Raw genomic sequence first — 26311 nt, forward strand, 5'->3', positions numbered from 1 at the left:
AAATAATATGCATTTAATACTAGCGACGCCATCGATGTGTCAGACCGGGGACTTATCAGCCAACCTGTTACCTCGCACATTGTAAAAGATCAAGCCCAGCTTCTAATTTCTTCCTCTAGAGCCACCAAAATGTTAAATTTATTAAAAATTTTGTTGTGTGAAAAAGTCCCTACAATTTCCCCTACTTCTGGCAACACTGCTAGTCTGGTTTATATTTTAATGTCTGAAATTTATACAATATCAAAGGAAGATTTTCCTTGAGCGGGATCCCGGGAAATTTGATGTGCCATTCGTAAAATATATACTTTTACACAATGGCATATATATGTTATTGTATTTTTTGGTACATGCCATCAATTTGGCTTCTATATAGTGGCCAGTAAAATATTTTATCAAGCCAAATAAAGAAAAAAACTTTTGTAGTTATTTAACCAAGTTTTAAGCAAAATCTTTGTGATAAGTAGCAACAAACTTTGACATATGTATATTTTTTCCTCCTTTCACTGTAATGAAAAAGGCAATTATTTAGTTATGCATTTAGGAATTTGGCAATTTCACTTCAAATGATGACTTCGACAAAATCAATTAACACTTGGCACTTTCGTTTGCGACTGTCGATAAAAAACTGAAAGATTCATACAAACACACGCCAATCGTTAAATCTCATTTGCCACATTTTGCATGCTACCAAGTGAAGGTTCTTTAGGAGCATTAACCATAAAAAACAAACGTATGTACGTACGCATATATTTACACTTTTATTTTCACATTCCATAACATTTATTATTGTGTTAATGTAGTGTAATGAAAGTGCGGCAAAATATTAAACATTAGGTAGGATCTGTTCGTATTATGCCCATGGTTTAAGTACGAGTATACTTAAAAAGAACAACAAGAAAACACGGTTATCTACAAAAATCCAAACGAAAGCTTCGAAATTTGAGTGCAGAATAAAAATTGCAGTTATAATAAAATCTGGTTTGGTACTATAAACCTTACAAAGAGTATCTAATTTCAGAAACTAATTATTGCCGTGCGATTTTTCTATCATACCGTATTTGTCAACTTTTAATGACACTTGTTTTAGTTTTATAGTTTTGTAAATTTCTTCATCCAAACCTATTCTATTTTGGTATTTTAAAAAACAATCTTTTCGGTTCACCCCAATATAGGTAACAAATTTGTAAGATTTTGAGATTTAAGAGCACTGTTTGGTATTCTTACGCAATTCAATTGTTGTATGAGAGAAATGAGTTTAATGTTTTGGACGTTTGTTTTGCGTAACTGTAATAACTTGTCTTAATACCAATTCAGTTTGTTTTTATAGAAAACTAAAGTTAGATAATATTATCGAAAAAACAAAAACTAACCTAGCAACAATAAGTACCCAGTAAAAAACTGAAAGTTGTTAAACAAACATTTATTATAAAGCGCATCCCGGAATCCCCTATCGAGTTTTTTCTACTTCCGATGTAGTCCTTTTCGACAAGTCCACAAATATTTCTTTTAAAGCGCATCACGGGATCCCCATCGATTTTTTCCACAGCCAATGCAGTCCTTTTGGACAAGTCTTAAAAAGTAGGGAATTAGACCGTGTTAATGGAATGGAATGGAATTTAAGATTTGGACAATTAAATTTCGCAAAATAGAATATAAAACCAATAAAAAAACATAATAAAAAAAAATAAATTACACATCATCCCCGCTGGGATTTGAACCTGTGCCGTTTGACCTTTTCACGTCCATGGAAGTTCTTTTGAGCAGGTTTTGCAAATTATGATGTAGAATAAAAAAAATAAATTTTAGAAAAATATTTAATAAAAAATGCCGCTGGTGAGATTTGAACCAGCGTTCTTTATTTTTTCATTCATAATAATAAAGAGCATCCCAGTGGACTGAATAGTCTAAGTGAGCCTGATACATAGTGCTGCCACCTAACCTAACCATCCCAGGAAGTACTCGTAGTTAGGATAACAGGCCATGGTGTCATATTAAGTTCATATCACAAACATTTGAATAGACGTTTTGATGCATCGTGTTCAATGGCGTTTGTGGCTGAGTGTACTAAGGAGTTCTGTTATGGTGTCAACATACGCAGGTTCAACCCCCGGTAGAAGCGGAGAAGTTTTTCAATTTGCAAAAATTAGATAATAAGGAAATAAAACTGTAACAAAAATTCTAATAAAAATAAAAACTGAAATTGGAAAAAAACATTTTTTTAGTTTTTTAAATTTCTTATTCCAAATAAATTTCCAATGCACAACTTCTAAAGCAAGGCAAAGGATCTGCAAATTGAGTACTTCTGTCCTATGGCAAGTCCATGTAAAATTCAATGGATGTAAAATTCCGCATCACAAATTGGGGATCCAAACTACTTTTTTGGAAGCTATTTTGCTGGGCAGTAAAAAAAGTTTTGCCAAACAATAGTGAAAATTTTCGTTTTGATCCGGAACAGGTGTAAAATTAGCGCAGAAGCGATGAATTTAACATGGGCCTGCCATAGGACAGATATACACCATTTCAACAGCCGTTACACTGAATTTGCATCACTTCTTAAGGTGCGATCCGAATTCGTTGTGTGTGTTATTTTGCCAAAAAAATCGTTTTTATATTTTTTAATAATTTTTGCTGAATATTTTGTGTATAGGTTCACGGTTTTGAATAGTCGCCATATAGCCCAATTTCTTGGGTATCTAAGCACCGCAAGTTTTATCGGTTTTTCCTGAAAGTGTACAATCTAAATGTATTGTGGGTTCATAAACAAATGTGCCGAAGATGGTGTGTATCGGTCCATTTTTCGCCCCTATATAGCCAGATCTCCTGATTTGAAATCTTCTGGAAACGGTAATTTGTACCCGATTTTTTTTTCAATTGAAAATTTTGCCTAAATTTGGTTTCAATAGAAAATTTTGTCAGCTTTTTTTTTCATAGAAAATTTTGTCAAAACGTTATTCCAATAGGAAATTTTGTCAAAATTTTGTTCCAATAGAAAATTGTATTTCAATAGAAAATGTTGTCAAAATTTTATTTCTATAGAGAATTTGTAAAAAATTTATTTCTTTAGAAAATTTTGTCAAAATTTTATTCCAATAGAAAATTTTATCAAAATTTTATGTCTATAGAAAATTTTGTCAAAATTTTATTTCTATCAAAAATTTATGAATCACTTCTTAGTTAGAGAGGATTATTGTTCAAAATCTACTAAAACATCAAGAATTCTACCTGTTTAAGTTCAAATTCGTAAGGTCAAAATTTATTCGTTAGATGGGGACTTAAAATCTTGTAAAATGACAATTTCCCCCTTGTTAGAAAATGTACCTTAAGCTCTGGATGCAGCTCTGTGCTCTCAGCACAATTCGTTACATTTTTCTAACGAGTCGCGCCATTACCGTCTTGCGGCGTCTAACTTTTGTTATTAGTCGTTACTGGATTACGTCCGTCCAACGATTGTTTTGTTAAAAAAGGTAAATAATAATCTCCCAAAAATTCAATAAAATTACGTTTTATTGAAACATCATTGAAAAGAAAAACTAAATCCCTTGTGTTTTTATTTATTTTATTTTTCGGTGCTACGCATTCATTGGTCCTTCGAGCCGGATACTTGCTTACAGCAATTAATAAAGGATTTTGTTTTGTCTTTTTTTCAAAGGAAAGTGCTGATATTGTGAAGCAACAACAAAAAGCAGCCACTTTGCAGCCATATTTGTGAAGGATTTATATTGAAAATTTATTTAAATAATTATTTATCAACACACAGGTGCGTATGTCAGTGTTTTATTAAAATAATTGAGCAAATCGCGAGTGTTTTAAATTTAAACCGCGGTCGTTTTACAACATTGATACAATTATTTCGTTTTGCCGACGGCAAATTGCATTTCAAAAAACACACATTCGTTGCTACATACGTACGTACATTTCTTTCGTTTGTTTAATTTCGTTTTGCTAAAAAATATTCAAGTGAAGGAATAGTCAAAATAAAAAGTGAAAAATCTATTGTATATATTGGTGTTGTGTGGTGAATTTAAACGTTGACAGTGCTTATTTACTTCAAAACATTATTTGCAATTACGTTGCCTTTAACTTGAAGTAAATAAAACAATAACAAAATACACGCAGACTCCAAAGGCTCTGTTGGTCGTATTACTATTGTAAACAAACATCAATCGTCACTGCAGTCAACGTTTGAATTACATACCTACGTATGATCAGTGATACACACACGTATATACATACATATTTTTCTTGAGCTGTGTTTCTTTGGTTTATTTGTTAACCCTCACGGGGCCGCGAGTCGTAAATATTTTGAAGAAAATTATAAAAATTTTTGAAATTGAATTTTTTGGGTTGTCGTGTTATATGACCCATTGGCGTTACGCGCATTAGTAAAAATTATCGTTTTGGTCACTGTGCACCCTACAGGCGGTCCGGTACGATCGTATAATTTTTATTTTATCATATATATTACGTATATATTTTTATTTCTATATTTTTTATTATTTGCGATTTTTAATTTTTTTGGGGAGATTATTTGGCGTGGAAGTGTAGAGGTGTATTTTACAGTCCGTGCACCCTACATTTGGTCTTACAGACATTTTTTTTATAATTTCTTATAATTTGTTGAATTTTTTTGATCATCTGGTTTTCGTGTGTGAAGTTTTGATACAAATTGGCGGCAGTCAGTATTCTTCGGTACACTGAGCGTAATTTTCGTAAATTCATTCATACACTGAGAGAAATAGTTCGAAGATTTTAGTAGAATTTTGAGATTTTTAGAATTTGACTTGAATAATTTGCCTATTTTTTGTACAAGGGGAAAATATTTTGTGATTCGGTACACTGAACGAAAATTAATTGTTTCTACACTGAGAGAAAAATAGTCCAATAGTTTACAAATTGTTTGAAATTTTTGATTTTAAGTTTTGAAGTGGTTGTTTTACGAACAATTGTTTACACTTCAAGAAATTTTGTGGTAATTTTGGTGCAGTGTGAGAATTTGATACACTGAAAGAAAAATTTTGTAAATTTTTGTTTTTGCATTTTTGGGCATTTTGTGCAAATTTATTGATTTTTCGGCCAGTTTTCGCTGTCGATAAGTGCGTGTTCACATACTTTACGAGTTTTTGTGAATTTTTGTGACGCTGAATTATTTTCAATATGCCAGTTAATACATTCGCGCGATTCATTAGAGCCGCTGATGCGGTTGTGAAGTTTGGGACACGGGTTAGCTCTTTGAAGGAGGAGAATTTAGATGTTTATTCTCTAAGGGCTCAGGTCGAAGAGGCGAAATCACTATGGGCGAAAGTGAAAGAGAGGTATGAGGAGTGTTTAGACGATCTTCAGGAAGAGTCGGATAAGGGAAAGGTAGAATCTGCTGACGGCAAGTATGAGGCAACTTATGATGCCTATATTCGTATTGTTTCCTCTATCGAAAGGAAAATAGACGGTCTAAAAGCCGTTCCTAGGGCGTCAACTCCTATACAGCAGGCCGATGTGGCGGATATTTCTGCTCGTTCTGGTAATGTGGATGTATCGGGAAATTCTCTTTTGTTAGGTGTTGACCATGGTGCGGTCCATAGTTTGGCTTTACCACCATGCGATATTGAGGTTTTCGATGGTGACTTTCAGTCTTGGCCAACATTTAGGGATTTGTTTACTGCTGTTTATGTAAAAAATTCCCGTCTGAGTGATATTGAGCGCTTGTGTCATTTGCTCAAAAAGACTAGTGGCGACGCCCGTGAAGTTGTAAGAAGATTTCCTCTCACTGATAGGAGTTTCGAGTTAGCTTGGAGGACGTTAAAGGAAACTTATGACAACTTGAGAATTTTAGTCAGCAATCAGTTGAAACTACTTTTTGACCTTCCGGTCTTAGACACCGAGACAAGTTCTGGGTTGAAGAACTTGCAGCGTGGTATAAACGCATGTATTTCGGCGATGGCTGTGAATAACGTTCCTACGAACGATTGGGATCCGATTTTGATATATTTGTGTGTGCAACGTCTACCGAAGATTAGTGTTACTTTGTGGGAACAGGGTATAAGTGATAAGTCTGCGTTGTCGTCTTGGGTGGACATGGATCGTTTTCTTACGGAAAGGATTCAGACACTCACGTGTCTGCGCGATTTGAAGGGTATCGATGCTTCGAGGAGAACTGATGGCAGGAAACTGCGAACGCATTTTACGAATGCAGCTCCGAAATCTTCGCCATCTAGGTCGCGTAATTCGCAATACACTTCTCATTCTTCTAGAGATTCCGTCGATAAGATGTGTGTTCTTTGTCCACGACAAAGCCATCATCTTCGTGTTTGTCCGAAATTTAGGAATCTTTCTGTGAATGATCGGTTGACTGCTGTGAAACGGTACCGCTGTTGTTTCAATTGTCTATCTCGTAGACATGACGTTAACAACTGTGCTACATCTCGCAGTTGTGAGAAGTGTCAAGGAAGGCATCATACTTTGCTTCATCGCGATTCTTCCCATTCTACGAATGTGGCGACTACGTCTTCGACGGTTTCGGCCGCTCGTCCTACGGATTCTAGCGGTTTGATTGACCCGCAGCCTTCCACTTCGTCTGGAATCGTGTCTGGCACTTCGGCCAGGCAAGTATTTCATGTTTCCCAGAACAGGTCGGTACTATTAGGGACGGCTATGGTGAACATCGTTCATCAGGGTATGACGTACCCAGCTCGGGCTCTTATTGACCCAGCATCGGAAGCCTCCTTTATTACCGAAAAAATGCAAAAGTTGCTTAGGATTTCGATAACGATCGGTTTCGATAACTTCTCGAGGTATTTGCCCTCTGAGTATAGGGTCACCCATAGATGGATCGGTCTTGGTAGAGGCGACTGCGTTGGTCCTGCCTAGGATTTCTGGGAATTTACCGTCTTTCCAAGTGAGTCGGAATTATATGTCACGTTTGCCAAATTTGCGTTTAGCTGATCCTAATCTGTTCGATAGTCGTCCGGTTGATCTATTGTTGGGGGCAGACGTGTATCCCAGAATTATATTACAGGGGGTTCGGTCTGGTATTTTAGGGTCGTTGATTGCTCAACAGACAGTCTTCGGCTGGCTCATTACTGGTTCAATTCCCACTTCTAATGTGACGGTTTTTTCAACGACTGTTGAATTTATGGAAGAAGATGGTCTTGACAAGACTCTTCTTCGATTTTGGGAATTAGAGGACTTACCAAGACGGGCAATTTGTTCTCCCGCAGATAAATTTTGTGAAGAAAATTTTAAGAATACCACATATAGGGATTCCGATGGAAGATACGTAGTGACTCTTCCGATAAAACCCGAATTAAAGGGACAAGTTTTGCTTGGACATTCGCGGACAAGTTGTTTGAAGCAGTTTATTCGTGGTGAGGCTTCGCTTTTACGAAAGCCTGAAACAAAATTAATGTATGACGGGGTGATTAAAGAATATTTGGACTTGCAACATATGAGACCAGTGTCGTCGACTTCTCCTGCAGATCAAACTGTGTGTTATTTGCCACACCACCCGGTAATCAATCCGGACAAATTGACGTCCAAACTTCGAGTTGTCTTTAATGCTTCGCATAAGACCTCAAATGGTAAAAGTCTGAACGACATTCTTTATGTGGGACCCACATTACAATTGGAATTGGTTCATTTGATTTTGAGGTGGAGATTTTTCAGATATGTTTTTAATTGCGACATCACACAGATGTACCGCCAAATTAGGGTAAATTCGGCCCATACTTCTCTGCAGCGAATTGTCTTTAGGGACTCCCCACAAAAAGATGTACAAGACTATGAGCTGCAGACCGTGACATTTGGAGTGAATTGTGCTCCCTATTTAGCCATACGGACGTTATTGCAATTGGCCGATGACTCCGAAGATGAATATCCCCACGCGGCACATATTCTACGAAGGTGCATGTACGTGGATGATGTTTTGACAGGGTACCATAACGTGGATACTGCTGTTGAATCTAGGGATCAATTGATTAGGGTATTATCATCGGCAAAGTTCGAACTGAGGAAGTGGACTTCTAATGAGCTAGCCATTTTAGAATCGCTTTCGGCTGACCATTTGGTTGACGCCAAATTACTGGAGTTTGTTGAGGCTAGTAGTTCGAAGCCGTTGAGTATTAGGTGGAATGCGCAGTTGGACTTATTTTATTTTGAGATGAAACCGATTGAGCGAAAATCTCGGTTTACGAAGAGAGAGGTTTTATCGGCTATAGCTAGGCTATTTGACCCTGTTGGCTGGCTGGGGCCAGTTATTATAGTGGCGAAGATAATTATGCAACAGGTTTGGTTGGATAAGATAGGATGGGACGAGTCTCTTCCGTTACAAACTGAGCGACAATGGCGAAAGTTTGTCGAGACCTATCAGGATGTGAATCACGTTCGTATTCCTCGATGGGTCAATTACTCCACAGACTGTGAGGTAGAATTACATGTTTTTTCCGACGCCTCGGAAAAAGCATACGCGGGGGTAGTATATGTTCGTGTGGTTACGCCGCAGGGACATATCTTCACCCATTTGCTATCTTGTAAGACTAAGGTAGCCCCCATCAAATCTATATCTTTGCCACGTTTGGAGCTTTGTGGGGCAGTTTTGGCCTCAGAACTTTACAAGTCTATAGCCAGGGAGTTAGATATTGAATTTCGACGTGTTTATTGTTGGACGGATTCTACGATCGTCCGCTCTTGGCTTCGAAAGACGCCATCTACGTGGTCTACTTTCGTTGCGAATCGCGTATGTAGGATTCAGGAGAATACTGGGGGACAGAATTGGTACCATGTTCGCTCTGAGGACAATCCGGCCGACTTGGGAAGTCGCGGAGTGTCGCCTGCAGAGTTGGCGGTTTCGTCGCTTTGGTGGCATGGACCAGAGTGGCTCTGCTCAGATAGTTCTCAGTGGGATATAAATGATTTCACCCCTCTTGAGACTGACGTTGAGGTACGGGCGGTCAGGACTCACGCATCGTTTTTTACGAACTACGAGGACATTTTAGAGAGGTTTTCTTCGTTAGATAGGGCTCTACGAGTCATCGCATATATATTTAGGTTTTATCACAGGACCCATTATTCACATGCTAGTCGAAATGTGTATCTCGACACGACGTTGACGGCAACTGAATTAAAGGCAGTGAGATTACGTCTAGCTGTTCTTTCTCAAAGGGCTCATTATCCAGATGAGTACTATTGTTTGATGGAAAAGAAACCGTTAGGTTCCAGGAGCTCGTTGTTGTCATTGAATCCATTCCTGGATGAGGAGGGGGTTATGAGGTTGAATGGTCGTTTGAGTAGGTGTCCTACCCTGTCGTATAGTGAGCGACATCCAATTATAGTGCCGTATAATAGTAGATTCGCTAGGTTACTAGTGAAATATGTTCACGACATATCTATATCTATACATCAGACTTGTCTACGACAACATTTCTGGCTGCCTTTCACAGATTTATATCTCGGCGTGGTTGTCCCAAGACCATTTTTTCGGATAATGGTACAAATTTTGTAGGCGCTTCACGCGAAATGGAAAAAGAATTGAGAAGTGTTCTTAAGGAGGGACGTGATAAGGTGTGTTCCGCATACCAGTTTCAGCAGCTTTCCTGGCAGTTTATCCCTGCCGGGGCGCCACATATGGGTGGTCTCTGGGAAGCTGCTGTCAAAAGCTTCAAGACGCATTTTAGGAAACATGCATCTGGATTCAAATATACATTTGAAGAGTTTTCGACTGTTCTTTCGAGAATTGAGGCTTGTTTAAATTCTAGGCCGTTGTGCCCGATGAGTGAAAGTTCTCAAGAGTTGGTGGCACTTACGCCCGGCCATTTTTTGGTAGGATCTCCGATCTTGGCGCCTCCTGAACAGTTAGAGGAGGAATCACCACTTCATTTGGTGCATCGATTTAGGAAAATGAAGGCGCTGTCGCAACAGTTCTGCTTACGGTGGAAAGATGAATATTTGAAAGGCTTACAGAAAAGGTATAAATGGAAATTTCCGCAGCGTGATATCGAAGTAGGGGACTTGGTAGTAATTCGTGATGAACAATTGCCTCCTACATCGTGGAAGTTAGGTCGTGTGGATGACGTCCACCCGGGATCTGACGGTCGCGTTAGAGTTGCTGACGTGAGAACGGCAAACGGTGTTGTAAGACGGCCGGTGGTAAAATTGGTCATACTGACCGAATAGTTTTCGATCGTTCATATAGTAAGCGTCATCTTTCTTTTCGCAGTACAATGGAAAATATGAGGGAAATTGTTAAGACTCTCCCTGACTACGAGGATGACGTCCCGATGTCCGATGAGGAAAGAGAGATTTTAGAAAATGATGTTGCACCGGTTCTTCGCGAGCCGTTACCAGCAATCGAGCAGGTCCCTGACGTCGGGATGACCCCAGTCGTCGCCTCTTCACAAGAGGTAGTACCGGCACAAAGAGTTATCCCTCCGTCGGGGGCTGATACGGCTCCAGCTGAAGTATCTGCAACTAAGGCAGCAGAATCTTCGTCTTCCCCTACGGGGACTGCCCAAAGAAATTCGGACTCGAGCCCAAAGCTTCATTTGAACAATTGTGTGTTATGCAGGCGGAAGCATAATCTACGGTCGTGCCGCAGGTTCTTGAAAATGCGGTTGGAGCAAAGGCTGCGCACCGTAGTTCTTCATCGGGTGTGCTCCAACTGTCTGGGCAGGTCACACATGCGGTCGACCTGCAATAGTCGCGAAAGGTGTCGCGAATGCGGAGAGAGCCACCATACGCTTCTGCACTCCTTCGACCAGCAACAACGTCCTTCCGCTCCATCGTCCGATTTGTCTAAGAGAAAGTCAAATTCAAGTCCGTCCGTTAATTCGTCCGCGTACTGCATTACAAATGCTACCCCCATATTTAGTCCGTTGTTAGTTTTGCAACCAACTGTTACGCTTGGTCCCACTATTGTGTTGATACTCGTCTTGTCCGGTCGTCGAATTCCCGTCCGAGCTGTCCTCGACCCATGTGCGGGGTACAGTATGATATGCAGTAGTCTTGCCCAAAGCTTACGGCTTACTTCGGCAATGACAGCGCAGAACGCCTTTTGTCCGCTGATCGTCGTATCCCGGCACAACGCGGAAAATAAATTGATTTTTTCCGCCCGGGTGACAGATTTATCCCGTGTGGTCACCCCATCGGCGTCGGCTCCAGACTCCATACGAGAGCATTTTGAATGTCTCCAGCTGGCCGATCCAGTGTTTTATCGCCCTTCCGGGGTGGGGTTGGTCCTGGGGCCCGACGTATACGCAAGGGTTATTAAGCCTCAAATGTTTTCGAGTCCGGGATTCCCCTTGGCGCAGCTGACGATATTCGGCTGGGTGATTTCAGGGCAATGTCAACCATAAGTGTCGTAGGTCATCCTGGCCAATAACCCAGACACTGCAGACCTTCCGGGTCAACGGCTCTACGAGCATTTAGTTAAGAAAGAATGAAGTTGGAAAAGATGAATACATGAACTAATAAAAAAAAAAAATTGCTCAATTTGAAAATGAAACTGACATCGCATTTTATATTTATTTTGATATTAAAATATTGTATGTAATGTCTATGTATTAATGAATTTCAATTACAACATAGCTGGATGTTGCAAGGCGGGCGGAATGTTTAAGTTCAAATTCGTAAGGTCAAAATTTATTCGTTAGATGGGGACTTAAAATCTTGTAAAATGACAATTTCCCCCTTGTTAGAAAATGTACCTTAAGCTCTGGATGCAGCTCTGTGCTCTCAGCACAATTCGTTACATTTTTCTAACGAGTCGCGCCATTACCGTCTTGCGGCGTCTAACTTTTGTTATTAGTCGTTACTGGATTACGTCCGTCCAACGATTGTTTTGTTAAAAAAGGTAAATAATAATCTCCCAAAAATTCAATAAAATTACGTTTTATTGAAACATCATTGAAAAGAAAAACTAAATCCCTTGTGTTTTTATTTATTTTATTTTTCGGTGCTACGCATTCACTACCAATCTACCAAACAGTAAAAAATCTACCATTTTTAGTAGAATTCTACAATCTGTGGCAACCGTGATTGCATGCAGAAATATAATTATTCGTAATGGAATTGAAGCGTGATTGTTGTATGTTTGGCTGAAAAAGCACAAGTGGCAAGCACTCCTGCATTTGAATGTGAATACTTTCCAAAGAGGTCAGGAGAAGATGTTACTTTACTTGGCCACCAGAACTTAACCCTCTAATGCCCCATTTTTTTTTTTTTTTTTGTCAGCTGATTAAATATTCAATGTTAACGACACAAAAGCAAGAAAACTAATCGGCCGTAGACCATGGACATTACAACAGGACTCAGCACCATTGCAATAAGTACGAGCTTGATGTATTTTGGAGAAATACCAACAGCAAGTGATGGCTTTGTTGACCTTTATAAGGCTATAATTCGATTGTAAAATTTTTATGTTTGGAATTAAAATTTTTAGCACCTTATTTTTAAATGCAAATAGTTAATTTTCATAAATTAGTACAACATGTTTGGGACATATCGACATATAAGTTAATATGTTAGAACATAACAGGATGGCTGATAAGTCCCCGGTCTAACAAAGAAAAATACATTTTTTGTCAAAATTCGTTTTTATTATTCAACATAGTTCCCTTCAAGAGTGATAAAACGATTATAACGACCTTCCAATTTTTTGAAACCATTTTGGTAGTACACCTTCGGTTTTGCCTCAAAATAGGGCTCAGTTTCGGCGATCATCTCTTCATTGCAACCAAATTTATTCCCTGCGAGCATCCTTTTGAGGTCAGAGAACAAGAAAAAGTCGCTGGGGGCCAGATCTGGAGAATACGGTGGGTGGGGAAGCAATTCGAAGCCCAATTCATGAATTTTTGTCATCGTTCTCAATGACTTGTGGCACGGTGCATTGTCTTGGTGGAACAACACTTTTTTCTTCTTCATATGGGGCCGTTTTGCCGCGATTTCGACCTTCAAATGCTCCAATAACGCCATATAAGATAATAAGATAATCGATAAAAATTATTCAATGCGCATCCCAAAAAACAGAAGCCATTATTTTGCCAGCGGACTTTTGAGTCTTTCCACGCTTCGGAGACGGTTCACCGGTCGCTGTCCACTCAGCCGACTGTCGATTGGACTCAGGAGTGTAGTGATGGATGTTTCATCCATTGTCACATATCGACGGAAAAACTCGAGTGTATTACGAGCTAACAGCTGCAAACACCGCTCAGAATCATCAACACGTTGTTGTTTTTGGTCAAATGTGAACTCGCGCACCACATTACCAGCCTGTACCACATTTACCTACCCTATATGCTTGGGAGTATATGTTACAGAGGCGATTTTTTGTTTTTGGAAAGTCCACAAAAAGGAATCATACTATTTATGGTCAATATATACACAGATAATAATAAGTTTCAGAACCAATAACTTTTTTTGGAATTTGAACGAAAATATTTGTATATGGTTTGTTGAACGTCTATTTATAATCTGTGACAAGTTTATTGGTGCCTTCAACAAAAATGTGATTTGTTTGCGTTTGTTAATAAGGGACAACCACTTCCCCAATCAAATATCGACAAAAAATTTGGCGTTTATCGTTCAGAGACAACCATACACTTCCCTGAAATTTCTACACGAAAAAAAAAACAGTGAACCCACCAGGAAAGAAGATTTTAGTTAGATTTAGAACAAATATATTAATTTTGGAAAATTTTAACTAAACTGTATTAGAAACGCAGATGTCACTCAGATTTCGAAAAACTAAGTAAATAATTTTCGATAAATTCAAGAAAATTTATTGGACATAATTAATTTGTTTCGTTTGTTAAAGAAAATTTCGAAGTATGAAAGAAAAAATTGTAGTTAAAAATTGCAAGAATGTCTTTAGTACCATACGAAGTTCATGACGGGCTCATTACTGGTAAAATTTACAAATTTTAAGAAATTCTGAACTATTTTGTGGGAGACCCGAATTTAGTTAAAGTCATGGAAACTTTATTAAAACGTAATAATTCCATGAACTAAAATAGAATTAAATCAGCTTTAATGAAATATAGGGTTCACTTTTTTTGAGTGTAGGCAATCAAGGAAATTTTCTCCTAGATTCAAAATGTCGGGTAAGAGGAGGCCCCAGAGATTATTTTTTTCACTGTATCTAAAAAAGTCGCGTATTGGGGAAGTCCCCCTCCTCGACAAAATATCAAAAATATAGTGGCGGATCTTTGCCTAGTTGCCAACCCCAACCTTTCCTGAAAATTTCATACAAATCTGAGAACATTGGTCTAATTTCCTAAATGTCGGGCAGCGGGAGTTCTCTTTTTTCCTAACATTATTCTTCGCATACTTTTGTAGCTTTCGTACATATTCTCATCGATGTGTGCGTCATCAGTCTTGTTATTTATGTTTTTGTTCTCATACTCGTATCTATAGCTGTCAACTATTTTCTCAACAAACCAATTTGTTGAGAATTCGGGATGTTTTTACTGGCAACCATCTACAAGCACGTTCCACAAACAAATGCCCATATTCAATAGAAAATTTTGTTGAGCATCATTAGATTTTACATACAAATGAATTTTTTAATATTTACTTGCGGTTATTTTTGTGTGTGTGTGTGGTAGGTGCAACCATATCTACCATTCATGGTTGACTTTTGTAGTAAAAATTTTCATATAATTGGATTGTTTCAATAAATCCATTCGCTGAATTTTTAGGTATATATGATGTTATTGAAAATTTTCTCAACTTGCAGCGAATAGTCAGTTATACACATTTAAAATAAAACATAAATTAGTTTTAAAAATATTACATTTTTTATTTAAAATTTCTCCTAAAAACTAAATAAATAAATTATTATAAATTATCCTTAGAACTAGACACACACATTTTTTTTGGTATTCAACTAAACAAGTAAGTTATTCCATATATATTTTTGAAAAAAATCTAATCTTTTCAAAATCGATTTCGTGAAAGCATTTACAAAATTGCACATGACTTTTTTTGTTCTTAATGACTTTTTTTGTTATTTTGATGAGATATTTCGCTTTTTTTCTATTTACCGAGTCTTTTTCGAATCTTTGTGAGGTTTCCAAGCACTATAGGCTAAATCAAAATCTCTACCCCAACCTGAGTGACCACCTGAGGAGACTACAACTTCATGTGAAGATTCTTTGCCACCGCTACTTAAAAGTTTCTTAATACCAATTATGGAAGCCAATACTAAAGCTAACTTAGAGACTATCAAAGCTTTACCGGCAAGCATAGCCAAAGCACCATAGGCTATGGGAACAAAGGTACCACCTAACAGTAAAGGGATCATGATATAAGCTCCACCGCCTTTTTTGTCCTTTTTCTTGCGACCTTCGACTGTATTGCCCAAAATTGAATCATCTGGCCTAAGATCGGGAAAACGTATCTAAAACGGGGAGAGAGAGAGGGATATTTTATGGATATTTTCCAAATATAAATTTGTGAGATAAATATACCTGCAAAGTATGGCGTTGGAGAAATCCAGCTATATTCTTCACTATCATATTTGTCAGAACCTGCTCTTTGGCATCTAAGGCCCTGGGTAAATTGGCCTCTATATCGGTTTCAGTCATTAAAGGTTTTGCTGGCTCCACTGTATCATCGGCTTTGACAAATTGTATGCCCTCCATAATTTTTAGAGTTTTTGCGGAGCGCTGAACTTTCTCCAGACCTGTTAGTAATTTCACTTTAAGGCACACAGAGAGATTTTCAGCCGCACACTGCTGATACAATCGGTAAACCATTGAAAGATCTTTCCAGACATTTGCTGAATTTGCTGCACTGTTCGAGTGCGAGGCCTGCGACGGACTTTCGGGGTCTTCAGCAACACTGTTTGCATGTTGATATGTGTGTGCGGATGAACTGGAAGCGCTGCGGGCCAATGAATTTTGAATCCAACAGAATATTATTGTTACCACTGCCACATGCCACACGTACTTGAGCATATTGCTTTTTTTTTACTTTCACTTAGATCAAATTAATTTAATTGAAACTCCAGTGATCCTTATTTGGATCATTTAAAAACAAAAGAAAGGAAAAGGATTCACAGGATTGTCCTGCAATGTTGTTGTATTCCTTCTGGGAGTTTCCTCAGCTATTCCGATAATCCTTACAATGAAAATTTCTTAATGTTTTCCGTTGATTAAATCTTTTGTTAGTCTGGCGTTTCCTTACGAACTGATCCGATGTTTTAACATTTCATGTTTTTTATACTACCTTATCAAAGAGACCATGAAATTTTTCTTTTCAATTTCATATAAACAATGTTTTTTCATATATTTGCAGCAGAACCGCAATTTGTTTCGTTCCATTGCATGATAATCTTTCCTTTTGCTTTACTAAAATTATCTCTAATATGTTTTGATTGCGCATAAAAAGAAAACTCCAAAAGAACAACAAACCCATCACCTAAGATTTTCTTTTCATATCAAGTGCATCATGGACTCGTGCTAAATATAAATTTTAAATACCACATTAACCAATTATTTTCATTTCAAAAAACGTACATACATTTTTGGTGGGTAGATGCACTGGAAAAAATATTGTGGAAATTGTGCAAAAAGGGTGTAAGAATATTGTGTATGTAAACAAGTATATACAGCAGTAAGTTCGGCCGGGCCGAATCTTAAATACCCACCACCATGAATCAAATATTATAGTTTCCTCTGAAAATTTCAGGGGGATTTAATGACAAGCAGATCAGTTCAACCAGTACACTTCCCGAAGATAATTTCAAAGATTTTTAAGGAATTACCAGAAGTAAAATCTGGAAATCATAATTCAGTTTCAAGCAATTTTCATTATCATGGACCACTAATCACCATTTTCGGAACACCTCTTTATGGTATATCTTGCACACCTATTTATAGTCCTAAAAACTTCAAAATTTTCGATTTCAGGCAAAGTGGACAACAGCTACGGTTTCTAGAAGCCCAAAAAGTAATATCGGGAGATCGGTCTGGCTGATGGTTATATCAAAATATGGACCTATACTCACCATTTTTAGCACACCACTTTATGGTCCTAAAATGCCTCTAGATTTCAAATTTCAGGCAAATTGGATAAAAACTACGGATTATAGAAGCCCAAGAAGTAAAATCGCGAGATCGGTTTATTGGGGGCTATACCAAAACATCAACCGATATTCACCATATTTGGCACACCTCTTTATGGTTCTAAAATACCTCTAGATTTCCAATTTCAGGCGAATTGGATAGAGGCTACGGTTTCTATAAGCCCAAGACCCCAAATCGGGATGTCGGTTTATATGGGGACTATATCAAAACCTGGACCGATATAGCCCATCTTCGATCTTGACCTGCCTGCGGATAAAATATGAGTTTGTTCAAAATTTCAGCACGATTGCTTCATTATTGAAGACTGTAGCGTGATTACAACACACAGACAGACAAACAAATAGCCAGACAGATAGACGAACATGGTTATATCGTCTTAGAATTTTTCCCTGATCAAGAATATAGTCGGAAATCGATATTTCGATGTGTTACAAACGGAATGACAATCTTATTATACCCCCGTCACCATTTTATGGTGGTGGGTATAGAAATAAATTAAAATAAATGAGTAGCAGAATAGTACTACACTCAACAAAAACAATTAACCCACCACGAAAGGAAATATAAATGTATGATGCTTAATTGGACAAATTTTAATTATTTTACTCCAAATTTTAATAATTGAAATAAGTCCCTAAAGGCACAAATGAAATATGTTCCTTAAATTGGGTATTTCATTATGACATAAATCCTCAAAATATTTTATTAAATCATACCCCAAAAAAGAAATCCTTCAAATCTAAAATGAAATATACGCCCAATGTTTTAGGGGCCTATTTCGTGAAAACAAGGACCAAAGATATGCAACATCAGCTATTTAAAAATGATCTGAGAATATGAGTAAAATTTTACATTTTTATATATTTTTATATATTTATGACACCGTACCATTATCAAAATCCAATCTGGCAACATCGACGCGACATGCACTGATGAGATGTTCTGGATAGCTCATACAAATGTTGCATTTAGTACTAAAAAAATAAAAATTTTATGAAATTTTCATTGTTTGCATATATTTTTAAGGCGCCAATTGGTTACTTCCATTATTTTACTTGCAGCATACTCTGTAGGTCTCTCTTTCTAAACACATATATGTTTATAGGCTACTTCTAAATTAATATATGTTTGCATTTAAGCATATTATATTTACAAACATTTTATGTCCCGAACATAATATGTTCTAACATATTAACATATATGTCCCAAACATGTTATGCTAGTTTATGAACATTATATGCTTGCACTTAAAAATATTGTGTTAAAAATGTTGAGTTCCAAACATATAATTTTTACACCCAAACATGTGAAAAACAGTCTGTTTATTCCGTGTAGTTAATAACAATTTCAACTTATAACACTAAAGAACGGCAATATGGACAATCATATCTGAAGGGTGAAGGTATTGACCCAGAAAAAAGTGCATTCGAAACTTAACGAAAAAATGTTCATCAATTTAGTTTAGCCGTTTTATTTCCATAAGTTATATTTCTGTGTAAAATAATAAAATTTACTTGTTTCAGTAAAAAACAAGTAAGGAAAGTCTAAAGTCAGGCGGGGCCGACTATATTATACCCTGCACCACTTTGTAGATCTAAACTTTCGATACCATATCACATCCGTCAAATGTGTTGGGTGCTATATAGAGGTATATAGGTTTGTTCCAAATACATACATTTAAATATAACTCGATCTGGACAGAATTTGATAGACTTCTACAAAATCTATAGACTCAAAATTTCTGGACAGAATTTGATAGACTTCTATAGACTCGAAATTTAAGTCGGCTAATGCACTAGGGTGGAACACAATGTTATCGCTCGATATATATGTATTAGAAGTTTAGGAAAATTAGAGTCATTTTTACAACTTTTCGACTAAGCAGTGGCGATTTTACAAGGAAAATGTTGGTATTTTGACCATTTTTGTCGAAATCAGGAAAACATATATATGGGAGCTATATTTAAATCTAAACCTATTTCAACCAAATTTAGCATGCATAGCTACAATGCTAATTCTACTCCCTGTGCAAAATTCAATTAAATCGGAGTAAAAAATTGGCCACTGTGGTCATATGAGTGTAAATCGGGTGAACGATATATATGGGAGCTATATCTAAATCTAAACCGATTTCAATAAAATTTGGAACACTTGACTACACTACTAATTGTACTCCTAGTGCAAAATTTCAATCAAATTAGGGTAAAACTCTGGCTTCTGGGACCGTATTAGTACATATCGGGCGAAAGATATACATGGGAGCTATATCTAAATCTGAACCGATTTCAATAGAATTAGGCACACTTAATTATAGTACTAATTGTTCTTCTTGTGCAAAATTTTAAGCAAATTAGGGTAAAACTCTGGCTTCTGGGGCCATATAAGTCCATATCGGGCGAAATATATATATTTAATTTCATGAAAAATTAATAAATAAAATTCACGAAAAAAGCCAAAGTAGATCACTAAAAAATTCCGTAAGTATATTTGAAATTGTATTTGGCATTGTGAATCTGCCTTTAACGTTGACTTTCATGTTTTTCAGCGTTACGGAGTAGTTAGTGTAAGAAAAAGCGTGTTCACGTTAGGTGGTGTTCACGTTACCGCGAGTGCACTGTAAGTGCAAAAAATAATTGTGTTTAATATTTTTTTTTTTTGAATTTGTCGAAAAATATTTACTAATTTTTGCCATATCGGCACGATGCCAGTATTTTTAATACTGTTTAGTTAAAATTTAAAAAAAATTTCAAAATTTTCTAAAATTAAAATTTAAAGTTTTCTTCCTGGGGGGTTCACTGTTTTTTCAGTGTAACCGAGTTTGGATACACCTACACGTCGTTAAGGATAATGTATCTGGTGCATTCTCCCTGAATATGTCTATATTCATATCCCTGCAAAAAAATGTGAAAGTTCTTCTAAAGGCACAACTTTAAAAGCACTTCCAGAAATGTTCTCCTAAAGAAGTTCTTTATTTTAACTGCACAGGAAGTTCATTTGAGTCAATTTTTTTAAAACTCGGTTTTTTCATATTTTTAATGGGAAATTTAAATTTTTTATTTCAAACTTTCATTTGAAACTGAATTTAGAATACTGTTCGATGTAATATTTCTTCTGACCTAAGCCAACTAATCGATTCATATTTGCTATTATTGATTACACAAGAAGATCTCCCACACATTCAATACGATTAGAAATCTTTTGCAGTACATACGTGCCTACAAAAATGCTTCAATCAACTACCATAAGATATTAGCATTCCATCTGCATTGCATGACCTAATCCTGCACTCATATTGTATACAGTTTTCTTTCGATATGTTATTTATTTAATATATAACGTAGAGAAATTCGCAATTTTTTTTTCATACCCATTTATAAATTCACAATTCAATATCTTCACCGCTTCATGATTTCTCAAAACCTGAACATCAATACTTTACCTATAATAGACTTACAGATAACTACCCCAAATCCAAATTGAACTTATTTCATGGCGCCACCAAAATATATTTATAGACGGCTATACCTCCTACTTCTTTAATATGTATGTTTTACATAAAAAAAAATATTTTTCCCTATGTAAATATATTTATGTTTATGATATTTCTAATTGAGGACTAGTATTGGGCATGCTCCAAAATACAATTAGGAACCTACACATATGCACAACTCATGTAAAAACTGCTTACAAGTATGTGTTTAGTTAACACCAGAGAAAATCGTCTGTTATGGCTACTGTTTTTGGTGTTTGCCTCTCAAGAGATGAGTTTATTAGGATGATGACGATGATCCAGTCGATAATTATGCACTTTTTCTTCACTTGTTCCAAGCCGTTGCACTTTCATGTCTAGTGGCGGCAATGTAACCAGCAAAACAGAACTAAAATTTCAATTCCCAAATGAAAATATTAGCAGATATCTTGCGTGTTTCCATTACAATTTTTTGTGTTGAAAATTTGATTTCTTTAAGTTTATTGCTTTTAATCAGATCATCGACAGAAAATCTCTCTCTTTTTGTAAAACAAAAAACTAAATAAAAATACATTTTGATAAATGCCTTAGTAAAATGAAGAAAATTATGTTCTAGTTTTCATTTAAAAGAGAAAAAAATTAAACGAAAAACTAGTATTTCTTTAGGAAAAAGTAATTTTTCAACTTTGAATCAAGTAGAGTGAAAAAAAGAAAATGTCGCGACACATTTCCAAATGAAACTGAAGTTGAATAAATTTGTTAGCACATAAAGAAACATGTTTTGTGGTAGAGAATATAAAACAAGTAAATTTTCTTCATTATAGTCACCACACTCAAAAAAAAGTTTACTTGGATCAAAAGATTTTGACCTTCCTTTAAGGATTTTGGTATTGATTCCGAGCCAAAGATGCGGCTTCTTTAAAATAAAGACATTTTTAAGAGACCTCCCTGGCTTTAAATCTAGGATCGATAAAATTAAAATTGTATACAGATCTCATTCATCGAATTTTTATTCTATGTTTGCGATATATTAATAAAGGTATTCATGTACAAACAAATTCCAGTTTCAAAATCCAAATTATGCCAAATACTTCAAATTAAAAACTGTTTTCTTAATGCTAAAAAAAAACTTTAAACCAAAGATGCAAATCCTTGAAATAAGTCTTAGCCTATATTTGAAGCATTTTTATCTTAAATTTAAAAATTCAATATGCCAGTTGAGTTAAAGACGATTTCTTTAAATTAAAAATGTTTTTCATTATTTTAAGGAAAATTTGCCTTACTTCAAAGATCTACAACTTCAACAGAAGGATGCAAAATTTGAAGATTTGTGTCCTAAATTAAATGAAAAAAAATTTTAAGCAAGGATTATAAACTATCTTTTAATTAAAATGTCATTATTTTAAAGAATTTTGTCCTTAGCATTGCGTAAATTTCGAGTCCTAAAATTTAAGTTGCATAATCTTCCACATTAGGTCAATATTTTTTTCAGTGCATGAATATAAAATTTGTGTTAAAATGTCAATAATTGAAATTGAAAAAATTGAGTGTTCGTCGCAAATAGGTTAAAATTTATGAGTTACCATTAACGCCCATGAAAAGACCTACAATGACAAGCACCGTGCACAGTGTTACTGTTCAGCCACTTTAGAGGCAAATTTACCGGTTTTTTGGGGAGGTGATACTTTTCAAAGATTTTCAAATAAATGGATATAACATTAATGTTAGACTACACGGAGGAAAAAGACTGTTTTTCATATGTTTGTGTATAAAAATTACATATTTGGAACTCACATTTTTTAACACACTATTTTTAAGTGCAAGCATATAATATTCATAAAGTAGCATAACATGTTTGGGACATATATGTTAATATGTTAGATGTATGGGACATAAAATGTTTGTAAATATAATACGCTTCCTTAAAATAATGAAAAACATTTTACGCTTAGATGCAAGAATATATTAATTTGGAAATAGCCTATAAACGTATATGTGTTTAGAAAGAAAGACCTAGAGAGTATGCTGCAAGTAAAATAATGGAAGTAACCAATTGGCGCCTTAAAAATATAACCACAAAAAGAAAATTTCATTAAATTTTTTTACTACCAGTGTATGCCCTAAGGTGAAACATAATACGTTTGAACAATACAAACAATATTTTGTTTGGACCAATCCTGAAAAAATATATGCACGCAAAAAAATAATTCTTTCCTCCCAAACGAAATTTTAGACAAACAAAGTTCGTTTCTCATTTGCTTTTCGTTGAAAGGAAGTGTATTTGGAAGAAAAGTATATACTTTTTGTGATAAACGTTCATTCTTTTCCAGGATGTAATAACAATTTCATAAAGACTAACTAAAAAAAATTTTCCTGGCTAATTGCATTTTCCCTCACATCTTTCTCACTTCCACAAAGTTTTTTTTAGTTCTTAGCACCTTTTTCTGTAATACAAACAATTTAGAAGAAATTATTCGATTTTAAACATTTTTAATTTTTTTACCTTTCACCTGGACGGAGAATCGAACCGCGGACCATGCAATTTGTAAGCCAACACACTATCCACTGAGCTATGTAGCCGTTATTGTCATCAATAGACAATTACCCATATAAGTTATATTTATATAGCATAGCTTGCGGCGCCCACGAACCGATTAAACAAAGTTTATTTAACAGAAAAATACATTTAGTTGGGCACCGTGGAGCAGTGGTTGCACATCCGACTTGCATGCCAAGGGTCGTGGGTTCGATCCCTGCTTCGACCAAAGTTTTTTTTTGTTTGTTTTTTTTTTTTACATATATTCCAGATATGGTCGGCAGATTCCGAAAAAATGTTCAACATTACATTCTACTATATTAAATTTTTACTATGAACTGTAAAATGTGTCTTTCCAAACGTTTTTTTTTTCTTTGCGTGTGCTTGAAGCAAAATGTATTTTGGGGTATATGTTACAGAAGCGATTTTTATACCCTGCACCACACTGTGGAACAGGGAATTATAAGTTAGTGCATATGTTTGCAACACCCAGAAGGAGACGAGACAGACACATGGTGTCTTTGGCAATAATACTTAGGGTGGGTCCCCGAGTCGATCTAGCCATGTCCGTCCGTCTGTCTGTGAACACATTTTTGTGGTCAAAGTCTAGGTCGCAGTTTAAGTCCAATCGCCTTCAAATTTGGCAAAAGTATGTATTTTGGGTCAGAGTAGAACCCTATTGATTTTGGAAGAAATCGGTTAAGTTTTAGATATAGCTCCCATATATATCTTTCGCCCGATATCTACACTCAAAAAAAAGTGAACTCACTATTTCACTAAAGCCAATTTAACTATATTTTAGTTCATGAAATTATTATATTTGGAGAAAGTTTCATTTACTCTAATAATTTTTTGCGTACGTTAGTTAAATGAACTAAAAGACGGGAAAAAATTATACACAAATGAAGTAAAAATTTTACAAAATTCGTACATCTCACAAAATAGTTCATTATTTCTTTAAATTTGTAAATTTTACTACAACAGCGTCCATCATGAACTTCGTATGTCACTAAAGACATTCTTGCAATTTTGAACTCCAATTTTTTCCTTCAAGCTACAAAATTTTCTTTAAAAAGTGAAAAAAGTTATTTATGTCTAATAAATTTTCTTGAATTTGTCGAAAAATATTTACTTATTTTTGTGATATCGGCGTGATGCCAGTGCTTGTTATACTGTTTAGTTAAAAAAGATTTAAATATAGCTCCCATGTATATCTTTCGCCCAATTTTCCGTTATATGACCACATAGGTCAAAATTGTAGTCCGATTGAAATTTTGTACAGGGAGTAGAATTAAAATACTAAGTATGCATGTCAAATTTGGTTGAAATCAGTTCAAAAATGGCCAAAATACCCACATTTTATAAAAAGAAATTGCCACTGCTAAGTCGAAAACTTGTAAAAGTGACTCAAATTTTCCTTTATTTCTAATACATATCTATCATAAATACACTTTTGCGAAGTTGCCTCATAATTGGTTCAGATTAAAATGTTTCCCATATTTTTTCACTATTATAGGGCATTAGCCGACTTAAATTTTAAATTATAAATTTTATTCAGATGGAGTCAGATTTAAATTTTGTATTTGGGACAAAAACTTTTATATATAGCACACAACACATTTGACGGATTTGATATAGTATCGAAAATGTGGATTTACAAAGTGGTGCAGGGTATAATATAGGCGACCCCGAGGGTATAGTTAAGATATAAATTAGAATAACTTATTTCTCTACACTACATAATACACGGATATAAATTGTTGAAATTTCTTTATATTTACAGATAACGATGTGCATGTGGTTTCGATCGGACATCATGACAACACAACAAAAACTATTTGGTGGTGTGTAGGGTGACCTATTGACTTTTTAAAATCTCTGTAACTCTTTTGTTTATGAATATAAGTAAATACTTCAAAAGCAAAAGTTTCATATTTTGTTAAGGTCTTTATAATGGTTGTAAGAAATGTGCATCATAGGGGAATACGAAGCGAAAAAAAAATAAAAATCAAATTTGACGTCGGAGTCAAAAATGACCAATGCACGAAATATAGACCCTGATCAACCACGAACAACGATATGCGTTTCTTTTCAATCGGACTTCAAATGACGACACAGCACAATAAATTGTATTTCGGGGGGTCGTAGGGTGCACAGAAAAAAAAGTTTTGGTCTTCTGAAATTGTCTTCGAATATGCTACAAAACTGGGGGGTGACCGCATCAACTTTTTTCGCGACCCTATCTAGTGTACTTGTAAAAAATCAGCGTCTTAGTCTTAAAGTTTAAACATTTTTATTAATTCATTGTATAATACATACAAATATATAGTAATACAAAAATTTAGAATTTGAAAATGTGTTGTTATTTATGTTGCCATTGTTGCTTATGAGAGTTTATGTTATGCTAGAAACATACGGTTTGACACACACTACAAATTTGAGTATATCTTTAGGCTGTATAAATTTAATGGTTTTCTTTTCAAACTTTACTATTTTGAAACAGTGTTTTTTAAACTGCTAGTAAGCATCTTTATTACAACCTATTAAAAATTAAGGCATAGTTTTAGGATGTCCACATATACTGTTCCAAATCAAAAGACTTAAGAAACAAACTTCACAATTTTTTAACTGTAATAATGCCTTTTAAACTAGATTATAAAAACCCCTTTAAAATGTGTAGCCTATTTTTTGGATGTACAAATACTTCCTTAACCGCACTACAATAAAAAAATTACAGATTAACTCCCATGTTCTAACTGATATGTTAATAATTAAACTTAAATCTCAAATCACAAATAGACATATAACCCAAATCAAATTAAATTCGTGCATTTTCAGTTAAAATGTTCGTTTTAGTGTTGTCACAAGACGGATATCGTAGATGTAAAGTAAAATAAAGCAGACCTTAAACTGAATTGATTTCAAAAACACTGACTTCCCTTTTAATGGTATTTGAAATCCCTTTTAATTATATTATATTATATATGGTGAATTTTTCAATACACAGAAAAAATTTTCCGTAGTTAAACTAACGCTAAATTTAACTTATTTTTATTGGAAAAAATTTATTTGCTTGTAGTTAAATTTTATTATTTTTATCGAAATTTTCCACAGCTTAATGAAATTTTACATTTTTTAAGTATGTCTCAAAAATGTTATGAACTAAACGTGAGTATAAAGTTCAATGACCGTACACATAAGTTCAATATGAACTAAAGCAAAAGAAGATTTTCG

General features: G+C 35.4%; 3 protein-coding genes across 3 annotated transcripts; 2 read left to right on the forward strand and 1 right to left on the reverse strand.

Moving 5' to 3' along the window:
- Positions 1 to 3629: 3629 nt before the first annotated feature.
- Positions 3630 to 11488, forward strand: LOC142222406 (uncharacterized). Its single transcript, XM_075292548.1, has 2 exons — positions 3630 to 3757; positions 10205 to 11488. The coding sequence occupies exon 2, from the start codon at positions 10209 to 10211 to the stop codon at positions 11337 to 11339; it is 1131 nt and encodes a 376-aa protein (XP_075148663.1). The 5' UTR covers positions 3630 to 3757; positions 10205 to 10208; the 3' UTR covers positions 11340 to 11488.
- Positions 6905 to 10161, forward strand: LOC142234394 (uncharacterized). The gene is made up of 2 exons (XM_075305525.1): positions 6905 to 9332; positions 9392 to 10161. The coding sequence occupies exons 1-2, from the start codon at positions 6905 to 6907 to the stop codon at positions 10159 to 10161; spliced, it is 3198 nt and encodes a 1065-aa protein (XP_075161640.1).
- A 3273-nt stretch (positions 11489 to 14761) lies between the features above and the next one.
- On the reverse strand, positions 14762 to 16186 carry Osi8 (Osiris 8). Its single transcript, XM_075288397.1, has 2 exons — positions 15453 to 16186; positions 14762 to 15382 (listed from the first exon to the last, which is right to left on the reverse strand). The coding sequence occupies exons 1-2, from the start codon at positions 15939 to 15941 to the stop codon at positions 15023 to 15025; spliced, it is 849 nt and encodes a 282-aa protein (XP_075144512.1). The 5' UTR covers positions 15942 to 16186; the 3' UTR covers positions 14762 to 15022.
- Positions 16187 to 26311: the final 10125 nt, after the last annotated feature.

This window comes from Haematobia irritans, chromosome 1, assembly GCF_050003625.1.
Source record: "Haematobia irritans isolate KBUSLIRL chromosome 1, ASM5000362v1, whole genome shotgun sequence".
Taxonomy (NCBI): domain Eukaryota; kingdom Metazoa; phylum Arthropoda; class Insecta; order Diptera; family Muscidae; genus Haematobia; species Haematobia irritans.